This window comes from Brassica rapa, chromosome A01 (genome assembly GCF_000309985.2).
Source record: "Brassica rapa cultivar Chiifu-401-42 chromosome A01, CAAS_Brap_v3.01, whole genome shotgun sequence".
In the NCBI taxonomy this organism is placed as follows: Eukaryota; Viridiplantae; Streptophyta; class Magnoliopsida; order Brassicales; family Brassicaceae; genus Brassica; species Brassica rapa.
In genome coordinates this window covers 884,446-900,519 of record NC_024795.2, presented here as the reverse complement: position 1 = coordinate 900,519, position 16,074 = coordinate 884,446, and the positions used below count along the sequence as shown (strand labels likewise).

The following is a 16,074-nucleotide window of genomic DNA, read 5'->3' as shown; positions in this document are numbered from 1 at the left end:
ATAAATAGCGGATTATTATCCTTAGATATTTTATATATATCTTTTTGATATATATATATATATATATATATATATGTTCAGGTGACTTTTGCTTATAATTTGTGTGAATGAATGTCGATTAACTGTTTTTATGGAAAAACAGTTGTCATTTACAGTATAGAAGCATGTGCGTAACGTGACATGCTATAAAGTAACCTTAAGTGTAACTTCCAAATCAAGAAATCTCCCATTAGATTCACACAAAAATCCAACACTAGAGTGGCTTTAACATATACATCTCTTTCTATAAATATGGGTTTGTGTTTCATCCGTAACGGTAGTTCTCAGTGTTTCACCACATTTTTAACCATCTCCGTCTTGAAAACCGGACGAGAAGTTAATCACTTAGCCAGAAGACATAATAAGCTTTGTTTTTAGATTATTAAAAACGAGGTTAGGAGACAAAAAAAATAATAATCATGGCTTTCTCTTCAGAAAGAAGATTATGCTATCTTTCTCCTTCCCACGGACAACATGTGACGATCCTTAGCATCGATGGTGGTGGAGTCCGTGGGATCATTCCCGGTATTGTCTTAGCTTACCTCGAATCACAACTCCAGGTATGTCTACTTGAATCTAAATAAGTCATCTTAGGATATCGTCTCAATTTCATAATGTAACAAAAATATTTTAATCTATACACAGGAATTGGACGGTGAGGAGGCAAGGCTTGTGGATTACTTCGATGTCATCTCCGGGACGAGCACTGGAGGTTTGATAGTGGCGATGTTGACCGCACCGGATAAAACTAACCGCAACCGCCCTTTGTTTGCGGCCAAAGAAATCGTCCCTTTTTATCGCAAACATTGCCCTAAAATCTTCCCACACCCGCGGCAAGTGCCTTTTGCGTTTGCGTTTGGTAATCTGATATAACTAACATGTTAACTTCTAAAACGTGTAGAGGGGCGTTTGCCTGGGCTCAAATCCTGGTGAGACTTGTACGAGGACCAAAGTACAACGGGAAATACTTAAGAGAAGTAATAGAAGATTTCCTGGGAGACACGAGACTGACTCAAACTTTGACAAACGTTGTCATACCTTGCTTTGACATCAAGAAACTCCAACCAGTTATCTTCTCTTCTTACCAGGTATACACCAACATCGATCCGTCTATGTGTATATGCATAGAGCTGATAATAAAATTTTGAAGGCTATAAACAATTAATAAATAAATATTTAAAAAAATATTGAAGACATGTATTTATGTTAATTATTTTTTAAATTTTGGAAGTCGTAGACCAATAAATTATTTCTTTTTAATTTTGGAAGTCGTAGACCAATATTTCACTTGCTTATACATCATTTTTATTGATTTAATGTTTCAAATATAGGCGGTGAGCCGTCGAGTTACTGACGCGAAAATATCAGATATATGCCTAAGCACATCAGCCGCACCAACTTATCTCCCGGCTCATCGGTTCACTAATGAAGACAATGAAGGAAACAAACATGAATATAACCTCATTGACGGTGGCATCGCTGCCAATAACCCGGTATATATAGACTATTAAGTTATATGAGTTTTTTTTTTTTTTGATAAGCAAAGTTATATGAGTTTCCAACCTAAAACTCTAATTATCTATTGGTCATGTTATGTTGTTTATATGTTGTAGACGCTGTGTGCGATTGCGGAAGTGACAAAGCAGATAGTGAAAAAGAATCCAGCAATGGGAGACATAAGCCCATTGGATTACACGAGGGTTGTGGTGATATCGCTTGGGACAGGTTCGATAAGGAATGAAGAGAAGTATGATGCGATAATGGCGTCAAAATGGGGACTGGTGAGCTGGATCTGTGCAGATGGTTCGAGTCCAATTATTGATTGTTACAATGAAGCCATTCAAGATATTGTTGATTACCAAAGCTGTGTTGTTTTTCAAGCTCTTCATTCCGAGACGAATTATTTACGTATCGATGTGAGTCTCTCTTCCCTTTTGCATGACAAATTTTTTTTTTTTTGAAAAAAGCTTTTTGCATGACAATTTTTTCGATATTGTTATAAAATTAGGATTTTATTAATCTATTCTAAAGAAAAAAGTTGCAAGGAAAATATTTAAATTATACTAAAAAAAATCAGTGTACAAGGCAATAACCTTCTCTAGCTTTTAAAAACAACCTTTTGTAGCTATCTCTAATGAAAAATACAAAACTTTTGTCGAAAATCATTGGTTTTTACAATGAAAACTTTCAAAAACAGTTTTTGCTCATATAATAAGAAGTTACCCAATTTAATTTGAGTTGTTCAAAATTCAGACCTTCTTGGTTATATAATATGTTATCTAAACAAGTGCCATTTGTTCAAAAAAAAAAACAAGTGCCAATGAATAAGAATAATGATGTAAAGGTTGGTCTATATGGTATTTACTTGTACGCAACACTAATCAAACAAATAAAATAATAATAACAAAAAGAATATTACCCTTAGTGAAAGGTCAATTTATGGACCTAAAAATGCTAAAAGAAATTACATTTTATATATGTTTTCTATTACAGGACGATACGTTGAAGGGTGACATAGGATCAGTGGACATATCGACAGAAAAGAACATGGACGGTCTTGTTGAAGTTGGTAAAGCTTTACTGAAGAAAAATGTGTCTCGTGTCAATCTCGAAACTGGCCATTACGAACCCATCTCTGATCACGTTACCAACGAAGAAGCTCTCAAAAGGTTCATTATTTCTTTTCTTTTAATATTAAAAGAGAAACCAAGTTTACTACTTATGTAACACTGCTAATTAATTAATTAACTACAGGGTTGCAAAGATTCTGTCAGAAGAAAGGAAACTTAGAGAATCAAGATATCATAAACTCAAGACCTGATGTTATTATTGTACCCAAAAACAATCTCTAAATACTCATTGTTTGTATCTTGTTTGTGTAATATTCACTTTACTTTGTGAGCAAAAGAATATTTGAATATATGAGTGTGATTTTCATACATACCATTTGGTTTTGTATTCCATCCAATAAAGATCAATCTGAGACAAACTTGGGAATCAATTTTTTCTAACAGTCGGTGAGTATCTCAGCTCCATCTTTGGTTATAAGAATAGTATGCTCGAACTGCGCAGAGAGGCTTGCATCTTCTGTAACCACGGTCCAATTATCATCCCACATAACCGGTTTTCTGCTTCCTATGGTCAGCATCGGTTCTATGGTGAATGTTTGATTCAAAACCATACGTCCAGCTTCATTGTTCCCTGTTAAGAAGACGAAGAAGTTCAGAAACTATGTGAACATAAGCAGTAGGAAAAAAAAAAACTTACGGAAGTGTAGAACAACAGGATCAGCATGGAAGACACGACCAATACCATGGCCTACAAATTGTCTAACCACTCCATATTTATATTTATCTGCATGATCACTTCACAAAGATTTGATTTGATGAGATACTCATTAATTAAAAATACTAATTGCTTAGAGAAATTAGTCTCTTACTGAATGATTTTGCCGATTTTCTTGTACTCAACACCAGGTCCACATATCGATATAGCTTTGTCGAGAGACTCTTTAGTCACCTACACCAACCACACTCCAAGTATAAAAATCTCATCAAACTATATAGTAAAAAAAACTTGAATTGGTTATATACCTGGACTAGCTTTTTAGCTTTCTCGTCGACATCTCCACAGAAGAAAGTAGCTGAAGTATCACCATGATAGCCCTGTAGAGTGTGTATACACCAACAATAAGTATCGAAGTAAACCTTACTTAACTTAACTAGTGACGAAGAAGAGACAACTTACGTTTAAATAAACTGTGACATCAATGTTGATTATATCTCCATCCTCAAGCGGTCGTGAATCAGGGATGCCATGGCAAATGCATTCATTCACAGACGTGCAAACACTCTTAGGGAAACCTCCATAGCCAAGTGGCGAAGGATAAGCTCCGTTCTCGATGATCATGTTGTGAACCGCCTCATCAATCTCATCTGTAGTCACACCCGGCTGCCAAACAGACCAAAATAAAAATAAACAGGGCCATTTAGTAAAGATTTCAATTAAAAAAAATTATTTTTTTTACAAATTTGGATGCTTAGACATATGTCTATGTAATTTTCTTCAAAAATTTTAATATTTCATTGTACCTTAACCAAAGTCCCAGCGTATTCACGAACTCTAGCTGCGAGCCTCCCAGAAGCTCTCATCCTCTCTACACCGTCCTCGTCGTGAATCTCAAGTCCACTCGAGATACCGGGGACGTTAAAAGACTCAACGTAAGGAGGTTTGGTTATGTGGGCAGGGACAGGGCGGCGAGGAGACACGTGTCCTGGTTTCAGACGTTTTCTCTTGCCATCAATCACTTCGTCAACGTTTCTTTAGACAAAGCAGCAGCAACAACAAAGTTAACAACAATACATAGTCTCTATGCTATAAAACAGAGTACACTAAAGCACTGTTCGTTTGGTTGCCGCAAGTTTCGGCGTCAGCGTCAATGAAGACGGTTGTTGTTCGTTTCGCAGACGCTGCCGCATATTATATCGCGACCACAGGTTTTATCGGTGTCAGCCGCAGGACGGGCGACAGACGCAACTTCCTGCGTCAATGAAACGAACAAGAGTTGACGCAGAATGTTGACACTGCCGCTGCCGCTGCCGCCGGTACCTGCGGCAACCAAACGAACAGCCCTAAAGAAACATCTATGGTACTGTACCTTGTATTAAACAGAAGATTGGTTAATCCAGACAAGGTTCTTGACAATTGCATCGAAACATGTCTTCTTCCTGTAAAATAGCAATATGGGGAACTCGAAAGTTTTAATCTTTTTGTAATAAAAATTCTGCTCAGCTAACTAGTAGTGGTAGAAGTATGAATAGAGAGAGAGAAAGAACCTAAATGGAAGCGGAAGAGATGTGGAAGAGGCTGCGTTGATCGAATAGAGTTGCTGTTTCCGAGAAAGGAAGAGATGATTCTTGGTTGCAGAGTTTTCGCGGTCGCCATTTTTGTTACTTCACGGCGGCGAGCTTTGGTTTTCCGATTCGGCGTAGCCACTTACTTTCTTTTCTATCTAATTTTAATGTGGGCTCGAATAATAATGGGCTTTTAATGGGCTTAGCTATCTCACCCAATATGGTATATCTTGTACATAAACTAGGCAATCTTTTTTTTGTCACAACTACCATTTATTCATAATTAACTTAGTTTGGTGGGAGCATTAAATCGTCCACAACCACCTCTTGTTCATACAACAACAAAACATTCTTAGTAAGTCTATCAGCCTCATTATTCCTCTCTCTCGGAATCCATTCAAAAGTGTCGAAAGCGCTGGCTAGTATCAGGATGTCTTCAACAACTCCGTATAGCTCCAGTGGCGAGTCTCTCTTATTAATAGCAGAGATAAGTTGCGCTGAATCTGATTCAAACCGCACTTCCTTGATATCTTGGAGTCGACATGTTGTCACCGCTTCCTTAAGAGCCAATCCTTCCGCCACAATGACCGAGTAGATATCCCTCATACCTTTCTTCTACAAAGTCCTCTGTTCTCGGTTCATCAGAATCCACCCGAGTCCCGCAGTCATTGTTGTAGCGGACCAAGCCGCATCCGATCTAGGCATCTAGCTATAATATCTGTTTCCAGGGAAGGTGGTTTGGAGGCTCGTAGGGGGATAGTACCATCCTTTTCCTGTGCCATAGACCATTCTCTTGCTGCACAAATCGCTTGCAAGAGGGTATCAGCAGGAGACCCTGCATAATTTTCAAAGACATACTTGTTGCGAGCTTTCCATAACGACCAAAATATCCAGGGGATCAGAGGGGTGGACATTATTCCGGTAGGCGGGAGGCATTGCTTAGGTGCAACTCATCCCAATCTGCTCTCAAATCTGTCAATCCGCTCACTTCAAAATTACCAACGAGTGGAGATAGCTTCCAAACCTCTCTCGCAAATGGGCAATGAAACAAGAGATGATTGATAGATTCTGAGCTCCCGCACCGCTTACATTTCGGGTCGACATTACATAAACTAGGCAATCATATATAGAATGTTAGAGATAGAATTCATACATTTAAACTCTATTAAATCAAAGAACATTCATGTTGGAAAAAGTGTATGCAATTCAGCCCAACCATGTTTTTCTAGTAAAGATTCAAATTAGTTCAAAAGTAACATGATCAAGTTATAACCCTTTTCAATCAAAAACCCCTAAATATATACACAAGACTGAGACTTCATTCCAAACTCAAATGTTTCTTGTTCTCATTCTTCTTCTTCTCCTATAAAAAAAAAAGTGATAAAATCATTTTTTCCACCACTAGCATTGATCTGGATTTCAGTTGCTTTTTGAGCAATAGCTGCTAAAACCTTATGTCCCTCAAACCAACAATATTAAATCGGCTAAAATGAAAAAAAAAACATTATAGTTGTTTCTCATTCATTTAGTTTGAAAAAAGTATAGAACATAAACATTTTCATCAAATTTTACAGCTTCTAATAAGATAATTCTATCTTTTAATCTCAATTACTTGGTAGTTTGAAAATGCAGGTTTTTGTATTGGGGGGTAACAATGATTTTGTTCTTGCTGCTTGGAGTATCTTTCTTGTTAGTGTAGCCTCCATGGCTTTGCTAATTTTGAAAATATGACATTCTTAAAAATCACACATATATGTTATTATAATTAGTTATTAAAAATTAAATATATTTGAAATCTGAAAAAAAAAACACACTTCAAACTTCTTTATGAGACATCTGACATGTTCTCAATAATGGATGTAGTTACAACATGATTACATTTTTATTCGCAAAACACACTTCAAACTTCTTTATTTACGACAAATCATTTTTATTATATAATTAACTTAATATATTCCACAAGCAATACTATTGTTATTTCTTCTAGTAGCCGTAAGAAGTTCTCCTCATCATCTTCATGAACTCCTCCAAACTAACTTCTCCATCTTCTGTGTTGGTTAAGACAAAGACAAATTGGTGTTTAAGTGGGTTTCATTAATCACAAACAAAAAACTTAACTTGATTACAAATGACTACTTTGGAGAGACATATGTTTTCACTTACTATCACGATCTGCTTCTTCGATCATTTCTTCTATTTCATTATCTGTGAAATTTTCTCCTAGCTCCTTCGCGATCTGCTTGATATCGTGAGGTGAAATCTTTCCCTAAAACATTTCAAAACTTCTACAAGTCAAACATTACTCAAAACAAAAGAAATGAATGATAAATTAATTAGGAGAAAGATAGGTTTGGATTATAACATTGTTGTCGTGATCAATGATCTTAAATGCTTTAGACAATTCATCTTTAGAGTCTCGTTCTCCGAATTTTGTTGTCATCATATGCACAAACTCTTCGAAATCTATTGTTCCGCTATTGTTTTTATCCACCTCTGCCATCAGTTCGTTTATTTGCTAGACACATTCACAAGAAACATATACAACAAATAAATGGAATATATCATATATAGAAGAGTGAAAACTATAGTTTTCATAGAAAACAAACCTCATTAGTCATCTCAAACCCGAGAGACCTGTAAGCAGATGATGATAATCTTTCTTAGTGCTAACTAGAACTTGAAGAAATTTATATAATTAAGTAGAAAAAATTGTCACTGACCTCATAGCAACGTTGAGCTCACGAGCATCGATGCTACCTACATGTGAAATGAAGGACTAAAATCATGTGCTTCTGATTTAGATTTGGGTAAACTGGTTTAATACGTACCTGAACCGTCTATGTCGAAGAGATCAAATATTTCTCTGATCTCTCTTCTCTTTTGATTGGTCAATCCATAAGTCTTCCCTTTAGTTTTCAGACCTCTTCTGAACTGTGCTGCTCCGGACGCGAAACTTGCCTGCCGTAAACAGAACCGATGAACAAAATAAGCAGAAGAATCTAAGCTGTTTCTGTACTTGAACGATGTGGAACTAAGGAACAATCAAGAAAAAAAAAACACTAACCATTTCTTGTGTGGGAATGAACAGGATGTGATATGATCAGACAAATATGAAGAAATTAATTAAGATGGTTTTTTGTAATTTGGTCTTTGATGAGATAAAGATGACCAGAGATGACTAGACTTCTTGTCTGATTATTAGCTATTTTGAAAGCGATTAGCTTAAAGACTTCAAATATTGCACGTTTTTGTTCCTTTCACTAGTTTGTTTAATAACGATATATTGGCGCTAAAAACAAAACCTTCGTTGGTGTGTATTTCTCTTCGAATCAGATACTCAAAACAAATAAAATATTTTAAAAATATATATAACATTATCTAAAGGACACCGCGATTGTGTAAACGGGTCGATCTTTAGATTTGTAAAACCAGAGACTGTAACAGATAAATATTGTTTAACTAGTATATTAGCACAATGATGATTAACCTAGATAACCCCGAAAGCTTCTTTGATAGCGTGTATAACACGGGAAGAAACTTCATCTCCAAACATTCTCGGAAACTGTAAATCTAAATCTTCCTCTATGCTCTTCCTTCTGAAGCTTTTATCTCTTCTTTCCAGCTCCAGTTTCTCTTCTTCTCCCACCACTCTCTTCTCTCCTTCCTCCTTCGCGCAACGCTCCAACCAAACCTCAAGAACTTGCGTAGCAGCTGGACTCACATGATCCCTCAAGATCTCCTCCAGCCTCTCCCCTTCCTCCGCATCGATTTTAAGCATCGAAGCTGTGGGAGAGAAAGCAGAGCGGACAAAGAGAGACGGCGAATCGTAGGGTTTGATCTCGGGGAGCTTGAGGAGTGACTGACGATGAGTATCGAGAGCGGTGTCTTGGTAAAAGGTCTGGAGATAGTCAGGGTGACGAACTAGGTCTTTGCGATGAGGGAGGTCGAGGATGAGAACGAGAGACGTGGGACTGCTCTGTATGAGTTCGACCACGAAGTTTGGAGCTTCTGTTGACGAGTTTAGGAATCCAGAGATGCTTGTTATGTTGAGAGACACTCCTGTCGGAATCTTGACGTGTATCCAACTTCCTATAACAAAATCAATCTGAAAAAAAAAAGACATTATTTTTTTTTTGTAAAGGAAAATTATATTAAAAAGGAGACATTATTACATGTTTCAGTTCATTACAAAACTGAACTCTGGTTCTGTCTGAATCATGCAACTGAAACTCTAAAACCAGCATGCAGAGCACATTAAAGATTCGGTTCCTTAACCTAATCATGATTAACATCCAAATCTAAAACCCTAAAACAGAGAAACCGAAGCTATACCGGAGATGATTGCTCGCCGGATCTGATATGGAGAGACGCTTCGGCGGAACCGTTAGGGTTCTTGAAGTTCCGTACGTCCGGAGGGAGGGTGCAGGGAAGGAGTTGAGAGTGGAGGCGATCCTCCAGCGTCGACATGAGATCAACCATTAGCTCCCTGCGCGTGGGCGAGACGTAAGGAAACTCCATGAATTTCTGACGGAGGAGAAGATCGTTTTGATTCTCCATGGACTGGAATTGAGCTTGAACGGTGAGTCTGTTTGAGAATCGCGACGGTTTTGATCGTATCGGAGGTACCGGCGAGAGAAACGGAGAAGAAGAGTAGAGAGTGTTGCAAAATATCATCGCCATCTTTTATTATATGTGGCTGTGAGTAAATATCAGCTTTCTTCTTTATATTACACACTTCTTTAGAATTATTTACACTTTCTCAAAGTATAAAAAGATATTTTGCCAATTGTCATCTACAAAAACTAATTACATAATAAAGAAAAAATATTAAAAAGCGTGTTATTTTAAAGTAGAAAAAATTCACGAAATATCATATATTAAACATCAAAATTTATTATAAAAATTAATATAATAATCTATAAACAAAAATTATAGTTTAGACGTCAAAATACACTAAACCGAACCCGTTAAAAAATATGCGTGTGTGAATTACATAAAGCTAAACATAGAAAGATACTATGTTTTCTAATGCTTGAGAGTTAGTGGGTATTGATTTTCTACTAAAATGATGTTCTAGTCTTGGCAAGACTCAAGAGCGACTTAATTGGGCATCAACGAATATACTATTCAAATATTCCGTCTGAAAATATGTTTATTATGTAAGAAAATGGGTTAGGATTCATTAAGCGACAAAATTTTAGAATATATCTATCCTTAGCGAATTTAGTTTAATTATAACCTTAGTTGTCGTAGAGCTAATAGTTGAAATATTTTTCTCATTACCATAATTTTTTATTTAATCTCGTAGTATTATTTTTGTTGGAATTTTTGATGCCTTGTGTTATGTAAGAGTTAGGTATTTCTCCAATTACATTTCCTTCGATACAATGTTGTCTTTGTTGTCGACTTTTCTGACAATTAGTATGAAAATATTCGACGGGTTACGTATAAACACGGAAACTACCTACTAATTGCAAGAGAAGTAGTCAAGTTCTGACAATTACTAATCCTCTTCTTTGAAGTTTCAACGTGACCCTGGACCAAATCTAATCCCGTGCTTTTACATTAGCTAGAAGTTTTTAAGAGAAAAGTAGATACACCCAATAGTAAAAATCCGAAACGTTTTGTCTTATTTTTTTTCAAACTTAATACACTAATAAAGTATATAATACATGAAAATCCAATTTTAACATAAAAATAAAGCACTAATCTCCCTTACGGAAAATTATTAAAAATCATTAAAACTTGCAGCTTTCTCTTTTTTCTTCTCTTCGTCAATGACGTGTCACACGTTTGTTTGAACAAGTATCTAGAAGTCTTTATCAGTTGCAGACTTTGCTGCTCTTCCACAACGGCGCGTGAAAGTCCACGTTCTTTATCTCCGTCATATGGGACCCACCCACCACGAAATTCTTCTCATCCCGGCCCCTCTTCTTTCTCTCTCCTTTCACCCATACCCCAAACAGTTTCAAACCTTCACCTACCACCCCCTTCTCTCCCTCCACGGCGGCTCCACCGTTGTCTCCGCCGCAGCCTTCGCAGTCGCTCTCTTCCTCCTCCACCGCCGGTTTGAGTTTCTTCCCTCCTCCTTTGATCATCTGATCGATCTGCTCCGGTCCCACTTTCATCTGCTCGGTCAAGAACGCCACCAGCTCGTCGCGCTGCCTCTTCGCCGCCGCGAGCTCCGAGCTCAAACTGCTGTTCTCTCTTTTCAGCTTCTCGTTCTCCCCGGATAAGTCAGCAACCATGTTCTCCACCGACCCCGGGTGCTTCGACCCCGGCGATGACGTGGAGCTAGAACCGTGATCGTCACCCGCCGAGTTTGACTCCGACGGCGAACCAACGACTACGCATTTCCCTGCCGCGGCGATCACCGCCTTGCGCCGCCGTATCTCCGACAGCAGTTCCTCTTGTCCTCTCCGGAAGTTGTCGTTAGCGAACTCCCACTTGTCCGGTACCGTTTTCCGGAAACCCTATTAAAAATTAAAAAAAATTTATTCATGAGCTTCTAGAAGCTTTTCTCACCAACTACCAATGAATGATTCATTTAACCAAAATGATTTAATAACACAACAAATGAAAATGACTTTTGATCATAATATCGTGTGTGACTCACGTAAGTGTTGAGCTGACGAATGAAGCTTGAGAAGTTGTTATGTTTGAAGTACTGAGGGAGAAGATCCTTAGCGAACTCAGCTGTTTTCCAAACGACGAAAGCTGATCCATCTTCGTTCCATGAAACGACGTCGTCTGTGCTCTGATCATCCACTAGCTGATACGTTTTGCTTAAAAACGGCGCCGGAACAGACCTTTGCGCCGCCATCATCACCGGCGAATATTTTAAAAACTAAAGAAAATAATAAAAGATGCACTAAAAATAATCTAGACAGAAGGAGAAGAAAATAAGATTTTAGAAAATGAAAAATCGGAGGAAAGATTCAGCAACTAAAGAGCAAGAGAGCAGTGAGAAATTCCCAGTCCCAGCAATAGAAGCCTGAGAGGAAGACACGAGAGCGGAGGAGATCGGAGTTTCGTTTGGTTTCTTCCATCTAACGGATTATCTGATGGAGGAGGAAGTTGGAGACTACGACCATACTTCGCCGGAGCTAAACCGTGAGGAAATAATACAAAACTAAACCAAAGTTAGAAGTGTATTTTTTTTTTCTAAAGTTTTTAGCAAACAAAACTGTTTTTAAGTGTATTTTCTTCGGGAGGGTGGTCAATTATATAACGCATAAAGCATTATAGATCCTAATGTGGGTCCTACCTATGTAAGAAAAAATAAAAAGAGAAAACGGATGCTTGTTCTAGAAATTCTCAGAAACATCTTTAATTTTTTTATATATCTCTTGATCAAAATGTTCATAAAGTCTTCTTTTGAGTCATGCTTTCATCTTATTTTCCTTTTCTCTCCCTTGAATAATTTTCCAGGAAATTATGCCATATGATACATCGTTTTTTTATATGTCGTATATATGCTGACAGAAAAAACTAATGTCATATGTAATATAGTTTTATACTGAAATTATGCATAATTTAGCCATTGCTAAAAATGTTTTTGCCAATTAAAATAAATACGCACACACAACAAGCGAATATAATATGTATTCTAGAAAGTATAGAACTTCACAGATATGTAAAGTTTTTTTCAAATATGACGGGAGACGACATGATATTTTATTTTTAAAAACACGACTTTGTTTCTTTGCCTCTTTGTATTATTATTATTTTTTGAATATTTTAATGCGCCACCTAACACATTTTGGCTTCAATTCACATTTGGGTACCAATCAGCTTCATTTACCTTTTCTTTTTCATTTGTGTATCTTTAGACTAAACAATTCGGATAATATATTTTAACGTCTGGAGTCGTGATATTTACAAGTTATTAAACCCCATCGACATCTACGGTCTTCATTCTTGGATTTATTTCCAGCACCCTTGGCTTTTTATCTGCTTTATCATTGATGCCACGGCTAGATAATAATATTCATCAACGACGGTAAGTCTTACCTGTCGTGACAAATTTTAAGTTCTTATAAAATCATCGACATCTACGTCTCCATTATTCGATTCATTTCCACCACCACCTTTTGCCTTTAATCTTGTCAAGGACGATATATCTCACATAAAGGTATAATCTAGAGATAATGAGATAAAGCTAGAAGCTAGAGATAATTGCATGCACATGGTTGATTTAAAAAAAGTTTTATAATTTGCGCTAATTCGAGACTTGAATAGTTGGAGAAAAATGGCGCACGCTTGCATAACTATATTTTAAAAGCTGCTTCTAGACCTTCATGTATATTGGATCAAAAGATGATAATTTTTTTAGTCAAAAAAGGCGATAACAAATTTGTGAGAAAATGTCGATAGTTGCAACTTGCATGCATGTACATCTCCATTCGGACCTCAAAGTAACACATTGTTATTGATAATTCATAAAGGTAAAATTGATGATCACGATGAATGTAATAATGTATATGATCCCTCAATTCGGTTATTGATTTCAAGCCAGTTTTAAGCATATGTATGAATCCACTCGGGAAAGTATAGTATTGTGTGATCCCTTATTTTGGTGTAGCTCATCAATGATTTCCAGTTTTAACTAGAATCCACTTTGGTCAAACCATCTTCGAATTTCCAATGTTTTAGCATCTCTTCGTGTGTATGGCGCTAAAACAGGATTCGATTCAGTAGACTAATCTTTGAGAGTTTCACTACGGAAGCTCCACTTGTATACAAGAAAATCATAGGTAATGGCATTAATAAACGTGTTGGCAACTTTTTTTCTTCGTATTGATAGGCTTTTTTTTTTCTTTCTATACCCGAGTTGAAGTATATAGTTTTAGAATTTTACACTCTTTCACATTTCTTACAGCTAATGATTTATAAGCTTCTTTGTTTATTGAATTAAGTATTCTGTTCAGCCGTGACAATGCCAAAGACCATTTTTTCCACGCAGAAAAGTCGAATAGAAACAGCTTTGATTTTTGTAAAAAGTACTATAGTGTCCAGTTTGATAGTAAACATGAAAATTCTTAACATGTACTAAAACTTCCTCATCAAAAATTGACACAAAATTCTGTAATAACTTAAAGTTAACCATTCAGTATATGTTCTTACTAAGATACGTAACAGTTTATTTATTTAGTACATAAATGTTCCATTTCCATTTTATTTTACAAATAGTAGGTAATTTTTATAATTTTTCTACTATTCTGATTTTCTATCAAGATATACAAATACGAAGTCCCGAACCATTAGAATATAAATTATGATTTCATATTAGAATTGTTAAATATATAGCTAATAATTATAATTAACTGAGTTTATTTCCGGAATTATCTTTAATGCATAGTTGTGGATGCGCAGAAAAAAAATTAACGACGTAATTTAATTTAATTTGCATTATAAATTTTGGAATTGCAGAATTTTTGAACCAAGAACATAAACATGCTTATTTTGCAACTGATAAAACAAATCTTGAACCATTGAGCCAACTATTGGGTTGTGTCCTTAATGTTAAGCAGCTTTTTTGGTAGTTGTGGACCATTTTGTTTGGTTCATCTATGGAAAGTTCGAACTCATTTCTAGGTTGTGTGAAATGAGAGAAAATGACCACTTGAGCAAATCAATTGAAGTCAGAGGCGAATGTTGTACAACAGTGAAAGATAATTGAAAATACGGCGAGAATTATTGACACGTATGTGGAAACGTCGATTTGAAACGTAACTCTATTATTATCCACGAATCTTTTTGATGGAACTTGGAAGATGAGTCTGGTTGTTATATAATTGCGTTTGTTGAGCATTAGAATGTTTGAGTTCCACTACTTCCATCATAGCTTTTGAACTGTGCTTTTCCATATTCTCTCATCTTAGCTTTTGAGTCGACAAAAACTGTTCATGATCACATCCAAAATGCGATAGCTAATGTATTTTATGTTTTCAAAAAGAAAACTTACATGAGTCATCAACAATACTTGAAAAGAATCGTATCAATAAATTCATTTGGGGTTACAGAAACAAATATATACTGAATTAAATTTTAATACTTCATCCGTTGAATTTTCATATCCAAAGACATGCTGCTGTTGCATATCTTTAAACAAAATATGCGTCGGTCTATCTTAAGCTGCATCTTTAGCATTTCTTTATGATCTAATAGCCCATTGTCAACTCAGAGGTCCCACTTGGACCAGTGTTTTGCCTTCATAAACACCTACCTGTATGCCATGTAGTATTGGACACTAGTTCATGTTAGTAGTAGTTTGCTGTCTTTGATACCAAATTTGGATTTGGTTTCCTCTATTTCAGCCAAACTTCTGCATATCTCTTTAGCCTGGAGAGGACTCACTTGGATTTGTTCTCGTTTTTCTATCTCTCTTATTCCATGAGAAGACATTTATATTTCGCATATGCTACTGATGTATATTAAATATCCAAATCACTATAGTTGATCTGAAGGAAAAAAAACTCTAAACCGACATTTAAACCAACAAAGTGGTCCAAGAAATGAGATATAAAATGCAATTTGATAAGTTCATCAATGTAATAATTATGTATGCCATATGTTAACGTCATACGTTGCCACTGAACTCACCTCAAATAAAAGTGATCAATCACACGTCCCAAAATCTGTTTGGGCCACCACTGATTTATTTCTCCAATTTGTAGTTATATACACATAAATCATACTAAGCAATACACATAATTAAACATAAATGCATGTACATCGTAATACTTAAAAGAATAAAACACGTTTATTCGTGATATCTCTCTTTCAAGTTTCAACAACCGATTAAGCAAAATAACATTTTCTCTTCAGAACTTTTAAACAAAACATGTCTCTTTTTTTTCCTGAGCAACGAAAACTTATTTGGTTAGATAATTTATTGCTAATTTCTTAAAGTTTGGTGTCCACTCACATTAATATTCGATTTGATTCCTTTGAAAAATTAAATTATCTTCGTCTAGCCAGGTTAGACGATTTCAACCCAATGGTTAAAATAATGAGATTTAACAGACGATCGATCTATTTTCTGGTACTAATCAAAGGTATTCTAAATTCGGATCATAGTAAGATTTAATATGTTCTTTCTAACACTGATCGGATGAGACGATAATAGGATAAATAAAGAAAAATAATAAAAATCCCGGGCGTAGCCCGGGTTAATCCC

The 16,074-nt window shown here is 36.1% G+C and overlaps 5 protein-coding genes across 5 annotated transcripts; 1 reads left to right on the top strand and 4 right to left on the bottom strand.

The window, feature by feature from the left end:
- The first annotated feature begins 186 nt into the window (after positions 1-186).
- Positions 187-2,980, top strand: LOC103863070 (patatin-like protein 3). The gene is made up of 7 exons (XM_009140845.3): positions 187-599; positions 685-872; positions 941-1,127; positions 1,371-1,532; positions 1,653-1,955; positions 2,533-2,708; positions 2,794-2,980. The coding sequence occupies exons 1-7, from the start codon at positions 459-461 to the stop codon at positions 2,858-2,860; spliced, it is 1,224 nt and encodes a 407-aa protein (XP_009139093.1). The 5' UTR covers positions 187-458; the 3' UTR covers positions 2,861-2,980.
- Positions 2,893-5,103, bottom strand: LOC103863158 (methionine aminopeptidase 1D, chloroplastic/mitochondrial). The gene is made up of 8 exons (XM_009140947.3): positions 4,875-5,103; positions 4,697-4,766; positions 4,131-4,359; positions 3,787-3,990; positions 3,633-3,704; positions 3,479-3,558; positions 3,307-3,404; positions 2,893-3,240 (listed from the first exon to the last, which is right to left on the bottom strand). The coding sequence occupies exons 1-8, from the start codon at positions 4,981-4,983 to the stop codon at positions 3,047-3,049; spliced, it is 1,056 nt and encodes a 351-aa protein (XP_009139195.1). The 5' UTR covers positions 4,984-5,103; the 3' UTR covers positions 2,893-3,046.
- Positions 5,104-6,664: 1,561 nt separating this feature from the next.
- Positions 6,665-8,142, bottom strand: LOC103862975 (calcium-binding protein CML19). The gene is made up of 7 exons (XM_009140741.2): positions 7,957-8,142; positions 7,721-7,850; positions 7,613-7,649; positions 7,499-7,526; positions 7,255-7,407; positions 7,056-7,158; positions 6,665-6,940 (listed from the first exon to the last, which is right to left on the bottom strand). The coding sequence occupies exons 1-7, from the start codon at positions 7,957-7,959 to the stop codon at positions 6,876-6,878; spliced, it is 519 nt and encodes a 172-aa protein (XP_009138989.1). The 5' UTR covers positions 7,960-8,142; the 3' UTR covers positions 6,665-6,875.
- An 84-nt stretch (positions 8,143-8,226) lies between these two features.
- On the bottom strand, positions 8,227-9,622 carry LOC103862886 (red chlorophyll catabolite reductase, chloroplastic). The gene is made up of 2 exons (XM_009140630.3): positions 9,225-9,622; positions 8,227-8,997 (listed from the first exon to the last, which is right to left on the bottom strand). Exons 1-2 carry the CDS (start codon positions 9,570-9,572, stop codon positions 8,380-8,382), a joined length of 966 nt encoding a protein of 321 aa, XP_009138878.1. The 5' UTR covers positions 9,573-9,622; the 3' UTR covers positions 8,227-8,379.
- Positions 9,623-10,496: 874 nt separating this feature from the next.
- On the bottom strand, positions 10,497-12,102 carry LOC103862791 (heat stress transcription factor B-1). The gene is made up of 2 exons (XM_009140520.2): positions 11,509-12,102; positions 10,497-11,365 (listed from the first exon to the last, which is right to left on the bottom strand). Exons 1-2 carry the CDS (start codon positions 11,716-11,718, stop codon positions 10,715-10,717), a joined length of 861 nt encoding a protein of 286 aa, XP_009138768.1. The 5' UTR covers positions 11,719-12,102; the 3' UTR covers positions 10,497-10,714.
- Between the last annotated feature and the right edge of the window lie 3,972 nt (positions 12,103-16,074).